The 17175-nt window shown below is 37.5% G+C and overlaps 1 protein-coding gene across 1 annotated transcript; it reads left to right on the top strand.

Annotated features, from left to right (window-relative positions):
- Window positions 1-1017: 1017 nt before the first annotated feature.
- On the top strand, window positions 1018-13828 carry LOC139731292 (interstitial collagenase-like). Its single transcript, XM_071642179.1, has 9 exons — window positions 1018-1207; window positions 1542-1665; window positions 5298-5506; window positions 7627-7849; window positions 8703-8861; window positions 11002-11121; window positions 12098-12234; window positions 12593-12737; window positions 13328-13828. Exons 1-9 carry the CDS (start codon window positions 1127-1129, stop codon window positions 13699-13701), a joined length of 1572 nt encoding a protein of 523 aa, XP_071498280.1. The 5' UTR covers window positions 1018-1126; the 3' UTR covers window positions 13702-13828.
- The last annotated feature ends 3347 nt before the right edge of the window (window positions 13829-17175 follow it).

Here is a 17175-nt window from a genome sequence, read left to right as displayed (position 1 = left end):
ATAAAGTAGTAAAACTTATCACAGATGTACTCACAATCACGACAAGGTTTGTGATATTGATACCCATTATCATACGATCACAAATTGGGTGTCCCATTTTGAATCCCATATTAGGTGAACACTACACGTTACTTAGACTGTAGCTGTCTGTCAAATTGTGTTATTTATGCTCTGTATCATGTTGAGTGACATTTATTTGTATCTGAATATCTATGTGTGAATAAAATCTATTCGTGGAAAAATGAATTATATCCGATCAGAGCGTTGCTTAAGGTAAAATCTTTAAATAAGACGTGGCAAGCAAATGCAATGAACACACATATTTGAAAAAAAAAAAGTTGGATGTCCCTGTAAACTCGCATTTGTTCTTTTCCAAAGCGACATGACTCAGATGACACACATAGACAACCTTGGCTTTTTACTTTGAAGCCAAATTACTTGGATGCTCGCCGATGTATTACCACAACGCCCGACAACAGCTTGATAATTTGATAATTTGTGCTGTGATATAACTTTGATGATAACACAAAATTTTAACTCTTTCTTCAGTACGTAATCCGTCCCTATCGAACATATTACATATTTTCATTTTGTTTATTTATTCTTAGATACTCAACCATGAAAGCTAAAGAGGGAGAGAGAGAGAAAGAGAGAGAGAGAGAGAGAGAGAGAGAGAGGGAGATACAGAGAGAAAAGCAGAGCGGGGGGGGGGGGGTTTAAAACGGCAATGCGAGAGTCAGCCTATAGCAGGAAATCAGCGAGTTACTTTCGTTGTTGGGAAGTGTTGGCGTATTGATATTGCTCCGGTCGGAGTTTCCTAAACTATTGCGTGGGCTGTGAAGCATTACTCATATCAAGGGGGAGAGCTCTGGCTGCACTATAAAATGACAGGTCATTTTAGTCCAAAGCTAGTAGCTCTGAAATTGGTGGTGTTGGATCGCTGCTCTCGGGAAAAATTAGTGAGCTCAAGGATCACTTCTCTTTTCATTCGTTTCTGCGTCAATTGAGTTCATTTTGGAAAAAGAAATCGCAATAATCTCCCTCGTCGTGCGTTTTCTCAGTGAAAAAAGGACTACACTTTTAACGAAACTGTTTATCATTTCACTGGTGGAGAGAGATAGTAACCATGGAAACGCATTTATTGCTCATCTCCATCTTCCTAACATGGACGGTCGGAGTGCATTCCTTTGGACTAAACGAGGCCCTGGTAAGATCTCTTATATAGTCATTAATATGTTATTATAATCATAGACTGATAGCAACCATAGAAACGCATGAACGGCTTCTCATATCATATTCATAACGTAGGTGGTAGGCATATATATGTATTTCTTCCCACACTTTTGTTCAAACGATTTTCAGTTTCAATTTTCAATTCAATTCAATTCAATTCAATTCAATTCAGTTAAATTTAATTCAATTCAATTCAATTCAATTCAATCCAATTCAATTCAATTCAAATTATTTAATTTTGCATAGGTAATCTCTTCTATAAGCGTGCTCATCTTGTTTGCCGCCTTCTTTGCTTTCCTTTCGATCAGAATTATCTGCAAAAGTACCATTACTTCCCAGACAACGATTTGTCGAGCGGTCGGCTCCGGAGCCAGGATTCTCTCAATGATGCGATTCGACGATTTCAGCGAGTAAATGGGCTGAACGTAACAGGTAAGGCACAGCTTCCGTAAAGTGTATATTCCATGGCATGTTCAAGTAATCTTTAATTAGTTAATAAATTTGATTAAATCAGATTGACAGATAGCTTGAAGTTTCATGAAAATCCGACACACAGAAAAAAGAAAGATTATGGAATGCTGAGATTCCACGCATTTTCACCGAATACGGTGAAATTAAGAAGGGACAATGTCTTCACCACCGCTTCCCATTGGTTCGTACACAAAAATGTTGTCAACTGTTTAGCACCTGTGGCATCTTTCTCCATCAAAGTCATCGCTGATTGGTTGTTGCTAGATCGAATCTATCTAATGGAAAAGGATCTCCTGTAAAAAAAAATGATATAAAGATTTTTGATATTCTCTGGCATGGAGAAGTGTAAGATGGTGGTATCATCACTCCTCCTATAATTCGAGTATTTCTGATGCATGAAAGAAACATAACGGATGTGGCATTTGGGGAATTTCTTATTCTAAGATGTTATTTCATAAAACCACTACTATTCTATTCCTATGATTTTACTCTTTTCACTGAAGCCAGCTTCGTGGAATGGCATCTTTATTATCTATCACGAACAGGTGCACCTAGACCCCTATCTATATAGGCCATGAAACTGGTACTGATCGACTGAGCAAGCTTATCTGCTAATGGTTGATTATCATCTCACACCATTTCTAAAATCCATTGAGATAAGACCAAAACGCTATGAGTACTATAATTCACACACTAGAATAAATACAGCTAGGAAAATGCTGAAAATGAATGCATGTGAGAGAGAATGGTTTGCTCGAATTAAGGATGTGCAACAACAGAATCAAAACAATATATTTTTTAGAGGTGAAAATCGCTCATTACTCTCAAAGAAATTATGTTACATTGTATTTTCATGTTTCTGTTTGATATCCGTACTACCTGGTACAGGATTGTCAGTATACTATACCGCCTTGGTTCAGTTCAGTTCAGTTCAGTTTTTATTTCTGCATTTCAAAATCAATACAAATCAACAAATCAACAAAATACTTACATAGTCATTTACACAGCTAATATTCGTAACGTTTGGATCTTACATACATTTTCTTTTTTTTCAAGAACGAATATCATATATGAAAGGAAGCAATAGGAAATGATAAAAATGAAATGCAGGGGACCATCATCATAAGCTAAGCTTGACGAGGATGATGGCCCCAGGTAAAGAGATACATAAAGAAAATCTTGCCACTCACTGAGTGGGGGGTAATGTAGAGTTGCCCAATCAGCTGACTATAATTAGATTGCCAGTATAATGATCCTCTGTTATGTGCAATACAATACACTAACTGTGAAATTTACTGGCTGCATTGCTGACTTTTTAACAGAAGAATGACTTTTACCTATACATGGGCATAATACGTTAAAATGTCTGCTTCTACAAGGGGATATATCAATTTAGATAGATGTTTTTCAAGTTTTCTTCAAACAATAACATGTAAACTGCATTGTAGGCATATTTAAAGGGGGGGGGGTTCAGCAACAAAGCAAAATCACTGAGCGAGATAGTGAAAGTGGTGTTGGAAACCGGAAGTAAATAAAAAAGGGGGTAAAACTGCCACAAAAATCAGTGACAAAGTGTGTGAGACATGTGGGAGAACTATTATGATACACACTTCATGTTATTTTGATAACATGTGACATCATTAATCAGTGACTATAATGACTATAAAGTTGACAAGTACTGTTATGGCATACAATATGTAATTTATGATAATGCATTGTTGAGAATCGAAAGTTAGACTCTTCAGAAGTGTCCTTATTCACACTGGATAAAGCCAGTAAAACTGGCTTTTCCTTTTATCCAACCACTTAAGCCTTGCATCGTTTCCTTGTTCACTCATGTGACTTCAATTTAAAAAAAAGAAAAGAAAATATCTCTTTCATTTTCGAGGTATAGTTTATTTACTAAAAATAATGTTCAAATTAGTCTTAATTAAAACCGAAAGTCAAACAGAAGGGCAGAAGTGTCTTCAAATTGAAAATGAGACAAGAAAATCATTCAATTAAGTTGGTTGTATCATTAGTAACAGAAAGTCACGCCAGTATGATGTAATTTCATCATATGCAGATTAGATGAGAATGATAATGTCTTTTGCTTCAAAAATATTCACGTTGTCCTTGTTTAAAATGAAAACGAAAATACATAAACTTGTTTCATCAATAAGCATCAAAACTATTGCTTTGTTGCAACAGCCTAGCAAATAATGATTATTCCTTTTAGATTTTAATGGGTTGTCCTGATTGTAGCTGTTTAACTGTCGACCGAAAGACAAAGTGTTATTATTCTTATAATTATTTTTATGATACTGAGAACAATTTAGTGTGAGAGATCTATAGCTGGTGACACCATTACTTCATTTAAGTTCTATGAACGTCGCTGGGATCAGTACCCCTGTTTAAAGAAAATATTGCGAGGGATCAGATGTTCACATTGCAATTTGCTTTTTGTGCCCAATTTCCAATTAAACTTCTGCTGTCATGTTCAATATACATGAGCTGTATTGTCAACTGCAGCGAAGACTATTTTTAAAAAAGATATAATGTGAAAATGTGCTATATGCTATATAGTAATAGACGGCTCAAACGATTGCACATCGGAAGTTTTTTGTTAAAAAACAGAATAAAATAAAAACTTCAAGACGAAGTGTCTCCGAGCAGGGGTCTGACAAATTTCGGAAGCTCCCTTACGGGATAAAAGTCCGCTTGGTAGACTTTAATCCTATTGTAATCACTGTACACCGTTAAGCCAGACACATATAAGATAGACCAAGTGTGAAGTAATGAGGAAAATATCAAACAATGCGTTTGTAAAGCACTGCCGTGTTATATAATACGATATCATTTTGGTTGGTCGAAGCATCAGAGTACCTGTTTATGACTAGGACAGTCAAAGAAATGAATCAAGGAAATGACTTGCAAGAACAATTATTACCAAAGGCTTTTCGCTCGTTACCCAGAAATGTTCTGCAGGGTTGAGTTGTAGGTTGATGTATATATTTCCATGAAAATGTAATTTTATATGTTATTTTCTTAAACATTAAGTTTTGATAAATAAGGATGTCGTTCTTTGGTTATTGCTTTTCACTGAGTTAAAAAAAGAAGAGAAAATCAAAATATTTAAAAAATAAAAGCTCTGTCAAAATAATGTCAAAGTTCGGACAACCAAGAAATTTGAATAAAAAACTTGCTTACAGACAGTTTCTCAAGAATTTGATAGACTGATATAATCAGGGAGATGTGTACCTCCCTGATATAATCATGGATCCGCTGTGTCTTGTGGATTAGACCACAGATTCTCAATCCTGGGTTCCCTGATTCCAGTTCTTGAAAGAGCAGTGGTTTTGATCTGAGTCAATTGAATATACTTCCTTCTTATTGCCTATGTCCTTCGGTGGGGTCGTGATACCGTGAATCATGATTATTATGGCAGCTTGGTGTAGTGGGCATATTTAAGCTAAGACAAAACAAACAAACAAACAAACGAACAAACAATAAAACAAATAAGCAAACAATAAGCAAATAAACAAACAAACAAACAAACAAACAAACAAACAAAAAGAGACCATGCATGTCAATGTCATGTTTATTTCTAAAAGGCCTGGCCACCCCAGATGTGTTGGAGCTAATGCAGATGCCTCGATGCGGGCTGCCGGACAACACGGGCACACAAAGCTTCAACCGAGCCAGACGATACACCAAGTCTGATGTCGCCTGGCACAAAACCGACCTGACATGGCGAATGGTCAACTACACGCCTGACCTTAGCCGTGGCACCGTTGAAAACATCATGGAAAGTGCACTACAGGTAACTATCTTTAATTAAACAATATTGATACATAAAGCTGCGGGCTCTCATTACATTATACACTGAATGACACAATCGGAAGGTATACTTTTGCAGTCACCAATACTCTCGAAGCTATTCAATCTTAATGATGCCACTTGAACCAAATGGTTATGAATAGGTTTCTATACAGGGCTAAAACAATGATGTCCAATTGTGAACATACGTGTGGGTTACTTGACCTCCAAACACGTGATGTGAGCGAAAGCAACAAGAGAATTTCCACTTGGATTATAACTGTCTTAGATATAGACCTACTCCCATAGACCATCGTCATCATGTGCGTCGTTCTTGTCATATCAAAACTAGATTACTCACACACCTATTTAAACTGTTGACGGTGCATTGCAGCTGTCATGACACGGAGGAAAAGTTTATTATAGTCTGCAGTTTCCCGCTTTGGGTTGGAACATTTTGACTGAATATAGGAACCTCGAGTGATGATGATAATATCACTGTTGTCTTTTCTTTATGTTTGTTATGTTCGTCATAATCTATCTGTATCCATGAGAATAATACATTTGCTCAGTAGTCAATCACTACGGCAGATGACGCTGAAGCCGGACCTCTGTTTCATTTTCTGATAAAATGCGTGAACTCTTTGACCGTATAATTACCTGTTGATGGATCTAAACCGTTTGTCCTTGATAATAATGTACGTGCCGGTACAAAACTATGTAATTAGCTGAAACCAAAGAGTGCGACAATGACTCTTCCGGAAGCACATCCTGGAACATTGTGCAAAATGCCTAATGAAAATGACAGCCATTGGTATAGGTTAATTAATTTCACCGGTTGATTTCTTACCATGATAATCACGCTTTCTTCAGTCAGTGGTTAATATTTTTTTTAATGAAGGGAAGTGTTGTGTGGATTTAACGATGCAAAAGTCTAAAACTACTTTGTTGTTGTTGTTTGTTTGTTTTGAACTAGGCGCCTTTAAAAAAAGGAATGAAATAATAGGAATATGACGAAGATAATTTAAAGCCCTTGATAAAATACATAATGTTGAGCAGCCAACAGTATCGTCTCACTGTATGTTCACTTCCACCAGCCTCCCTGGTTCAACATTATGTCTATACAGGGATACACAGATCCAACGTTTGAAACTATATACATTTACTGTTTAATGTGGTACCGATTATATCGTGGAAATGTTAAAGGTCACATGTGACTAAACTCCAACAATTCACAATATTTATCACTTCCTGCATAACGCTGTTTTCTCTCGTCAAATCTCTTATCTTCTCTGAACTATGATTGCTGGTACGTGTGCAAATTTGATTAAGGATAACGATGTTTTCTTATCAGTCTAATAACCGTCTGACCGTGGTCTTAAGTATTGAATTCAAATCAGATTCTGATGCATAAATTATTAGATTTACCTACGTTTTACCTCTGAATTAATTCTTTCGTTGCGTTTTGCTATGAAGTGTAATCAGTGTTTTCAAGTTGGTTTTCTGAGTTTATGCCTTCTAATGACGCGTCGGCATGTAAAGGCGAAAGTAACTTCTTGTAACAGTCTTGTTCCATTCCATAAGAGACTGAAGTCTATGAAAGCACTTTGTTGGTGGTGGTCAAAATATTGTGTTTATATAGAGGCGCAATTCGTACATTATTGGTCAAAAGGGAATGTTTACACAGAATATAGCAAACCTCCGTCAACACTACTGTGATTGAGGGTTGAGCTAATGTTTTAACAAAGGAAGCACTTAATTACACATCAAGTCTTATTTGCCATCGAATAAAAAAAACACCAAATCTAACATGTGTCCTGTCCCTACTCAGCCACTAGGCTAAGATGGTATCAGCTTTAATTGACACACTGTATTCTTAAATGTGTGCCTTTAACATTCCAGTAAAACAATGAAACCTAACAAGGAGGAAAAGACACTTCTTTCTCGCTGAACCTGTCGCAAGCCATACGCTAATAATGCGTGGCAGATACGGACTAACGGACTTCTTTGTACGGACTCTTTAACAACACCAAAGTTGTAAATTTTCTCTTCATTTGAAATAATTGGAATATTTCGGATAGGTCGGATGTTTGTCTAATTCTGTGGTATCGTTTGGTTCATCAGACCTGGGCGGACGTGTCCCAACTGACCTTCAGGCAGGTGAGATCCGGTCAAGCGGACATTGAGATCAGCTTTGCACACGGCGATCACCGCGATGGAAACCCGTTCGACGGATCAGGAGGCGTCCTGGCGCATGCGTACTTCCCAACTCCAGATCGCTCGTACAGTATTGCAGGAGACGCACACTTTGATGAGGCTGAGGCATACACGGACAGAACCACCCGAGGTAAGATGGCGGTCTTGCTCGCTCTCTGTAGATGTAACACTTACCCACCTGATTCACATTAAATCTCACAATATGCCACTGCGCGAAAGTCCAGACACTACAGGATGAACTCCAGTGATAGTGCGTTTGTGACAAACACTCATAGACACACACATATATACACACATACACGCACGCACACACACACACACACACACACACACACACACACACACGCACGTACAAACAAACAAATATAAACAAACAAACACACGACGCCTTGATTTATCTTCTCATTTTTAGCAAATCAACGAATGAAACACACGCGTCGTTCCTGTGTTTTTGACATACCATGTTTAGGTTTGTTTCGGCCAAAATGCACGTCAGTTAAGAAAGTAAGAATGCAATGACCATAATTTCTCAGGGTAAAAATGCTCTTGTTTGCTTACTACGGCGATATGATAACTTTAACCATTTTTAAAGACTGATGCGAACAAATAATATCCTTTCTGAATGTAGTTACCAAATCCGTCATATTCAAAGACAAAACATAATCATATTATGCATTATGAAGAATAAATAACGCCATTTCCGCAGTCTTACATCAATCTATTAGTATACAAGAATTTACAACACTCTAAAAGTAGATAAGCATTTGCTGCTAGATATGTTTTTGCCCCCATGCTGAACCTGAAATCGAGGTATTTTGATGATCATGTTTTCTGTCACACTTCCAAAAGGGAAACCGGATGGTTAGGTTGCGAAGCCATACCAGGCTTGGAGCAGGAAACTGGTGACCATAGCAACGGGATGCGCGAACTAGTTTAGATTCTGATCATTCTGTTGTTTACTCTGTTCATCCCGCATAATCCAGGAACCAACCTCTTCCAGGTCGCCGTGCACGAATTCGGCCACAGTCTCGGGCTTGGTCACTCGAACTCGCCCGATGCTATCATGGCCGCCATCTACCGAGGCTACGTACCTAATGCACGACTGCACAATGACGACATTGCCGGTATTCAGGCCCTCTATGGTGAGTTCACGCACAGTGAACTAAAGTTTTTCTCGTACGACGACCTGAAAATTGAAGATAATGTCGTATAGTGGAGGTCATATTTCTTATTTGACTTTTAAACATCATAAATGTGTTTTTTACGATATATGCCCCTACATCATATGAGAAATTACACTTTCAAGGATATTAAAGCTTCTCAAAGGGACACTTTTAGAAAATCATGCCCTTTAGGGTTTTTTTTTAAATAAATCTTGCAGTTTTGATCAGTTCTTCATAAGATGAATACATAGATCCAGGCAGTTATCCTTGATTGTGGGTGTGTCATCATCACCTTATAGCCTACAAAGTACTTGATAAGACTTTGTTTTGTCAAACAGACTAACTTTATGTATTTTGAGCTGTTTCAGTGGTAGCCAAAACAAAGAAATACATTAAAATAACACAGTCATTCAAAGTTGTGTGATACCGATGACTGACTGCTATGTACTAAGATCTAGTGACAAGAACATAATATTAAGAAAAGAAATAGTAGCAAGGCAGAGTTGAGGAGGGGGGGGGGGAGTAGAGGAGAGAGGTAGAGAGAGGGGGTAGGGAGGGAAAGGGGAGGGAGGAAGAGATCTGACACAATACAAGATACACAATACAAGATTAACACAGTCATTCAAAGTTGTGTGATACTGATGACTGCTATTTACTAAGATCTAGTACCACAAGAACATAATATGAAGAAAAGAAATTGTAGCAAGGAAGAGTGTGGGGGGGGGGGGGAGTAGAGGAGAGAGGTAGGGGGAGGGTAGGGAGCAGAAGGGGGAGGGAGGAAGAGATCTGACACAATACAAGATACACAATACAAGAAGTCATTCAAAGTTGTGTGATACTGATGACTGCTATTTACTAAGATCTAGTACCACAAGAACATAATATTAAGAAAAGAAATTGTAGCAAGATAGAGCTGAGGGGGGGGGGGGGAGTAGAGGAGAGAGGTAGAGGGAGGGGGGGGGGGGAGTAGGGAGGAGAAGGGGTAGGGAGGAAGAGAGATCTGACACAATACAAGATCAACATAAACCAGCAGAGCTTGTATGGGATGAATACTTCCCATAGACTTGCATGTATTGCGTGCATTCTCTATAGGGCTCACACGGGTAAATAATTCCCCATAGAGACGTGTGTTAAAATTCAAATTCCAAAAAATTCTGTAAAATAGCTGGGAGAAATGAGGTGTTTCATCTTCACTAACCTGAATAAGTGAGATATTACCTTTCATCCATCAGATTGCCAGGGTGGGTTGTTCTGCTCTAATTCTGTCCAGGAGTCCGCAAAGCCAGACTACGAGTTCTTGTCACTCAAAAAATCACCTATTTTCCGTACACGTACCCAATGAAATATAGTCCCCTCAAATTCCATCAGAAAAGCTTTCATCTTCCAACCAAAATGCAGTTTGTAGAGGATTTCATACTCAATATCTACAGCTATTCAGTTTTTTGCCAAACTACATCATTGATTTTTAATTAATTTTTTTCTTCATTTATTTTGGTATCTTTGGTACGAATTTGTGAAGGGGTCTGGGACAGTCCATTTTATTTACAGGTGTGAGCCCTAAGGCGACTTGATTAAAAAAGTACACAGTGAAAGAAAAATGAACAAAGTTGAAGTTTTACTTCAACTCATTGCACATAGATTGTCATTTAGATACAAAAGCGTTCAGACAACTTGACACAGCATGAAAAAGTTGGGATAGCACATGCAAACACAAAGTTTCTAGATCTTCGCAAGTTAAGCGACATATACTGTGAAAAAAAAACTTTTATCAGCAAGCTATGCACTATACTCGACACTTTGGATTGAGACAGGCTGAAAACATAAAACTTATGAACACGTGAAAATTATCAAAAAAAACTCTAAAACTTGAAGAGTCACTGGAATTGTATTGATTCGCTTGATTATAGATATGAATCCTTAAAACATAGCTTAATGAAGGTATTTTGTTTGGTGGGTTGATGTTTATGTTACATCATAGATCTCTCGACTTGCATCAATCTATTTTTGATGAATATCTTTGAAGGCTAAAAAGACTTGTCCAGTGTGTCAGAATTATGTCATAAGTTCATGTTTTCGCTTTTTATGACCTATATATACCATTACGTCTCTTTGTACCCAGGGGCAAACTCTGGCAGGCCGGAAGTCGAAGGGACAGAGGGGCCAAAGGTCACCTCCGACTGCATTGCCAATTTTGTTGCTGCAGCACAGACTGCCACTCGAGGCTCCTATCTCTTCAATGGTAAGTTTTGTCTTCAATAGCAAAAACTAACCATGAAAACAATATTCTTTGTGATTTTCTTAATGATTTATCACATTTTGTCTTGGTTCCATTAATCGAATGAGACCTGAATGTATGTCATGCGCATGAAAGGACACTTGGGTACATTTAGTAAGCACCATAGAAAACTTTTCGTTTTGTTTTGACATTATAACTATGAGTGGAACCGGTAACATAAATCAGTGTTTCTACTTCATCATTGTTCTGTTATTATCATACTTGTTATGATTATAATGATGATAATCATTATTATTTTATTTATTTATTTATTTATTTATTTATTTATTTATTTATTTATTTATTCATTCATTCATTCATTTATGTATTTATTTATTCGGCCATGCGTAAATAATTTCAATATACTTGTGATTTAACTGTTATTACTATCATCATTATCGAGTTGAGCATGATACATAATGTATCAATAATGCAGCATCTTCTATGGAATCAAATCGATGAAGAAACTAGAGTAACACTGAAGAAAGAAAAAAGCCTTTACATAAGGACTCAAAGTTGTAACAGGTAACTTTTCAGGCTGCTGGAGAGCATTAATTCCATTTCTGTATCAATATCTTTAACTATTAGAACTATGAATGCAACTATGAATGAATGCAAAGGAATGGTATAGTATATTGGTTGAGGTGAAGATTTAGCTTTGAACTTTTTGTGAGATACTTAGAAATCACTTTATGAAATGTTAACGAGCATAGCATTCTGAGAGGAATTCAAAGTTTACTTTATGAAAATCAGTTTCGAAATGGCCGAGATATCAAAAATAAGTAGAACAAAGCGATCCCAATATAAGGTGAGTCCCATCCTTTGGATATTTCAGCCATTTCAATACCAATTTTCATAAAATAAACTTTGAATTCCAGAAGAGGTTTCTCATTGTAGCATGTACAATTAACTTGGTATTTTCTTCCTCTTTCGTGCCCAGCTACCCACGCTTTCAAGATGACGCTGAGTGGACTGGCGGGAAGTCCCGTACCGATCGGCTCCCTCTTCCGCAGACTGCCGAACAATCTGGATGCAGCTTTCTATTACGAGAGGACAGGCAAGACATATTTCTTTAAGGTGAGAAACACCATTACTCTCCCAACCAGACAGCTGAAAAAAAAATATGTATATGATAAAAAAGAGGTCAGTGAAAACCTGTCATGGCTCCACGACACCCCCTTCACAGCGACGTCACATCATACAAATTTGCTCTTCTTGTTCAATTTTGTTGCACAAATTTTACCAGGGATAATAGTGAATAAGAATAAAACATCGTCTTTAGAATTGTTGCGGGGGAGGGGGATATTCATATCGTTGACTACATTAGAAAACGTAAAGTAATGATTATGCTTTCATCAAACCTCTCAATCAATATCAGTCACTATCAGTAACTTTTTTAATATCTGTCATTTTCTTTTCTTTTCTTTTTTAACAGGGTTCAAACTACTGGCGGTTTTCGGACTTCCAATTGGATCGTGGATATCCACGAAACATTCAGTCCGGATTTGGGCGTGAGGTTCCAAGCGATCTCGACGCAGCTTTCGTGTGGAGTGGAAATGGAATGACGTATTTTGTCAAAGGTGAGAGAAAAACAGGACAAAACGAAGCAAAAAACAAACCCAAAATCACACAGCTCTGTGATATGCAGGGTTACTGTAAAATTCAAGTTTAGGTGCATAATTAACTGATTAAAGGATGGAGTTCAGGGGTGATAAGCAAGGTTCATTCGAAAAAAAAAGGGGTGGGGGTTATACTGTGTTACAATGAAGACATGGAGAGATTAATTCCAGATCATATCCATACTCTCACAAAACAGTTAAACCCAATTAGGTTCTCGAAACACTGGCGGTCCCTGGTGCGCAGCTGCTAACGACCCATTTAACATCTTTCAGTTACTAGTACTGATGCTCTCACAGAATGGCTAAACCCAAGATAACATTTGGTTATGAAAATGTTGGAATAGGTTTCATCGAAAATTAAACGCTTGATTTACAATTTGCATTTTTTTTTTACAAGTCGTCGTAATTCTAACACAGTTTTTCTTCACTCCTACATGTATCTTGGACAGTCGTTATAATCTCACTTTTTCCCCATCATCCCATACATATCTTTGGCAGTGTACTTACTCTTACACACTGTTTTTTTTTCTCTCTCACTTTTTTTTTTTCAGGCAACCGGTATTACCGATTCAACTTCCGAACTGCCTCTGTGGATCCAGACTATCCGAGACCTCTATCCGTGTGGAACGGCATCGGTACGAAAGTTGACGCCGCTTTCCAGTTCCACAACAAGGCCACGTATTTCTTCACTGGTGGCGAGTATCGCCGGTTCGACGACAATCAGTTCACCGTTGACAACACGTATCCGAGACCGTCGACGGTGTGGCTGAAATGCGAAGAAATGCAGGTTAGAATGTCCCCGGATCCGACCGCTGCGAATAACGAGATGATGTCGACTACCACGGATAGTTCGGATGCGACTACGGACGCCATAAGTGTTTTCGCCCTGCTATTTTCAATCGCACTGAGCTTGTCACAGCTCTAACTGCATTCCAAGGCACACTTTGTACTGAATTAGTATCCGAACTAAGCTGTGGATGTAGGACGTCGTTTCTTTTCCTTGTGAACATTACCAATAAGTGTCTGAAATGAAGTAGTGTCTTGTGAATACGACGATGGAGGCGGATGGTGCTGTGGATTTCAAAATATTTATTTCTGCTTTTGTGATGTGATAGTGATATAATCGATCATGTGTCAGATACTAACTAGTATCTCATTTCACAAAGAAATTTGCAAGCAATTATGTTAAGTTGCAATCAGAATGAAAAAAAAAATCCATTATCAGTATTTTAGTTGCCACCATGTTGAGCATGCTAAGGGGTATTATTTCAACTCACGTAACTGCAAACATTGTCCCTGAGCTAATATAGGTGCACTGTTATACTACATGGAAATTACTAGTAGGACTCAGACCAGACATTAGATCCTTGATTTCAGTCACTGCTACTTTTTAGTATAACGTGTATTGAGATTATAAAGGGTGCTCAACTGCAGTAAAGAACACACACAAAAAAGACGACAACAAAGCTAATGCTATACACTGGGAACTACATCAGTTTGACGTCAAAATGTGAGCATGGGACAGCAATGAATTACCTCGCTCTAAAAACGTCTGGAAGTGAATATGATATGACATAGAGATTCTGAGAACTTTTGAAACACACTTGCCAATCACAAACACGTTACTAATATCATAATGACATTGGCACGAATGTGAATTGTTGTTTCCCTTCGCTTTTGAAGATTTTTCAAAGAAATTGTGCTAATTGTTCCCCTCGTATAAGAAATACGATTGTATTTCTAAGAACGCAAAAGATGAAGGATTGTATAGATTCGAGTATTTAAAATGTATATTTGACGTCTTGTTCTTTAGATCAATTGACAATGATGTGATAATGAGGCAGATTTTGTTGGGCGCCTGGCGGAAGGCTATAGGGTATCCTAACTTGGTGTGTTCTGTATATAATGTTGTGTGATCCAAGTGTGTCTCCGTGCCTTTCTGTGTGAATTCGTAGATAGAGTACAAATCTGTGAGGCTATGTCACTTTACTAAACGAGTACTGTACATTTATATTTGTTTATACTATATTTTTCCAAATGAGCTTTAATAAAGAAAAAATATATATATTACCATTACCCATATGAATGAGTGCATTGCATTGATTTTGTGTGGATGAAATTTGAAATAAACTTTCTGATAATGCTATGAAGGGACAAAAACTGAGGCACTGTTCTCGTTGGAAGTGATTGTTGTTTGAATTATCTTCTTGAATATGAATTCACGATGAAAACTGGAGTTTGACTAACGAGAAGGTAAATTGTCGACGTCTATACTCATCAGTGATAATGCCTCATTGATGGAATGGCAGACTACTGCCAGATCTGTCATATGCACGGTCACTGTCGACGGGGATGATGATGAAGGTGGTGATGACAACGAAGAGAGAAGGCAATGCCAGAAATGATTTAAAAAGGTACAGCAGGAAAAGGACTGAAGAAAGGTTTACCAATAACGTGTGTTTGACATCATATAGCGTTGAGCCAAAGATGGCGCCATCTAAGAGTTCTCTCTCTCTCTTCCATCTATCAGTCACTCAATCCATCCATCCATCTATCTATCTATCTATCTATCAATTTATCTATCTCTCTGTCTGTCTCTGCCTCTGTCAGACCGTTTCTCTATTTCGCGCACAAACACACACACACACTCACGCATACACACACACACACACACACACACACACACATACTCGCTCTTTATTCTGTGTTGTACGGAGTACTCAATATAGTCTTCAACTTAAAGATTCCCATTCTCTCTCTACGTATTCAAGTATCTCATCATCTATCTATTTATATAATCTATCTATCTATCTATTTACCTGTCTATCTTTCTATAAATCCATCCATCCATCTATCTGTTTATCTATATATCTATTTACCTGTCTGTCTATCTTTCTATGAATCTATCTATATATCTATCTATCTATCTATCTATCTATCTACCTGTCTGTCTATTCATCTTTCTTGCGCGCACACACTCACCGTTCTACTGACCATTAAAACCGACTTCTATCGGTTGACATCCGGAGAAGGTATAATGGGAGACTTTTTTTAGTATAAAAAAGAGTCTTCTTTTCGGGGACCATGTGCTCGATGTCCATGCATTCCGATCAGTGGAGTGACAGAGATCAAACAAACATTGGAACATTTTGTAAACGATAGAACAAGAAGCGACAAAGTCCAAATAGAATAGAAAAACAAAATCTATACGATCTTTATTTCAAAAAATTGTGTTGGGAAGAATCTAAGAGTTAGTGACTTTGAGCTAGTGATCATCAGTGACCACTATCAAAATATGAAATGTGGGCATCAACATTTTCTTTAGACCCTCCCAGTATATATATATATATATATATATATATATATATATATATGAATATATAAGCAATCAAGACTGGAAAATACCAAAGTATCTCTGAATAGTAACGTCTCTAGGACACACCCCTTTTATCTAAGACAGTATTCATATGCAAATCACACAACAATCACTCACGATGCATATGATGATCACAGAATGATCAGGCATTAGAATCTAATTTCTAAAATAAGTATTTACTCGCTAACAAACCACAAAAATGCGTACCACAAAAATGCGTATCAAATTTGTATTTAGCAGAATTGTATAAAATTAAGCGGGAAAAAGATAACAAGAATTACGGGGTCGAAAGTTACACTCGCAAGCATTACATAATAAAGGGTATAAAAACATAGCACCAATCATAACTCATATCTTAAATACAGTAGTGCAGCTACAAAGCATAAAATGGACAAGGCACATACCGTTATTATTTACAATAGGCTGTACATGATAGAGAAATAAGAAGCACTGATAGATCGTATGTTGTTTCTACCCTGTGGTACTTCCTTTACACGATTCTAGAAGGAATACATAAAATGGAAGCTAAGAATGGACTACACAACAATAATAACGTCTATAATGTCTACGACTTATTATGATGACTAGAAAATCGTCTGAATGTAAAACCTAGGAAATATGGCAAGATAAAATGTTGGCCATCTTAGTGTACTCACTGAGTTGATCTTTAAATTCTATAGATATTGGTAACTAGTCATACCTTGAACGTGAGATCATTATGGTTCTGAATCCTCAAGTGGAAGAAAAGTAAAAATACCGGCTATTTCATTGCATGTCTATGTAGGCACATGCCTGACTGTCAACACAGCAACTTCCAGAGCCCTTTCCTTCATGATATTGATTTACAATCTGTGCACTTTGGGATAATTACAGTTGCTGCAGCAGTAACATTAATTACACACAACTGCTTGGTTATTCTCTAGCTGATGACAGAGTGATTGATGATATTGCAGCTTACAACAATAGAAAACCATTTTATGAAACGAGCCACTGGTTCTTTTCATCCCAGCCAAACAAGCCATT

This window comes from Diadema antillarum, unplaced genomic scaffold (assembly GCF_040938485.1).
Source record: "Diadema antillarum isolate AM-2024a unplaced genomic scaffold, OU_Dant_1.0 seq00000368_RagTag, whole genome shotgun sequence".
Lineage (NCBI taxonomy): Eukaryota > Metazoa > Echinodermata > Echinoidea > Diadematoida > Diadematidae > Diadema > Diadema antillarum.
This window is presented reverse-complemented; position numbering and strand designations above follow the sequence as displayed.

What these genes read in the sequence shown, in the direction of transcription:
- LOC139731292 (XM_071642179.1), top strand. Translation starts at nt 1,127, where the DNA reads ATGGAAACGCATTTATTGCTCATCTCCATCTTCCTAACATGGACGGTC. An exon ending in CACGGACAGAACCACCCGAG is followed by an intron (nt 7,850 to 8,702) that starts GTAAGATGGCGG and finishes CGCATAATCCAG; the next exon opens with GAACCAACCTCTTCCAGGTC. An exon ending in AATGACGTATTTTGTCAAAG is followed by an intron (nt 12,738 to 13,327) that starts GTGAGAGAAAAA and finishes TTTTTTTTTCAG; the next exon opens with GCAACCGGTATTACCGATTC.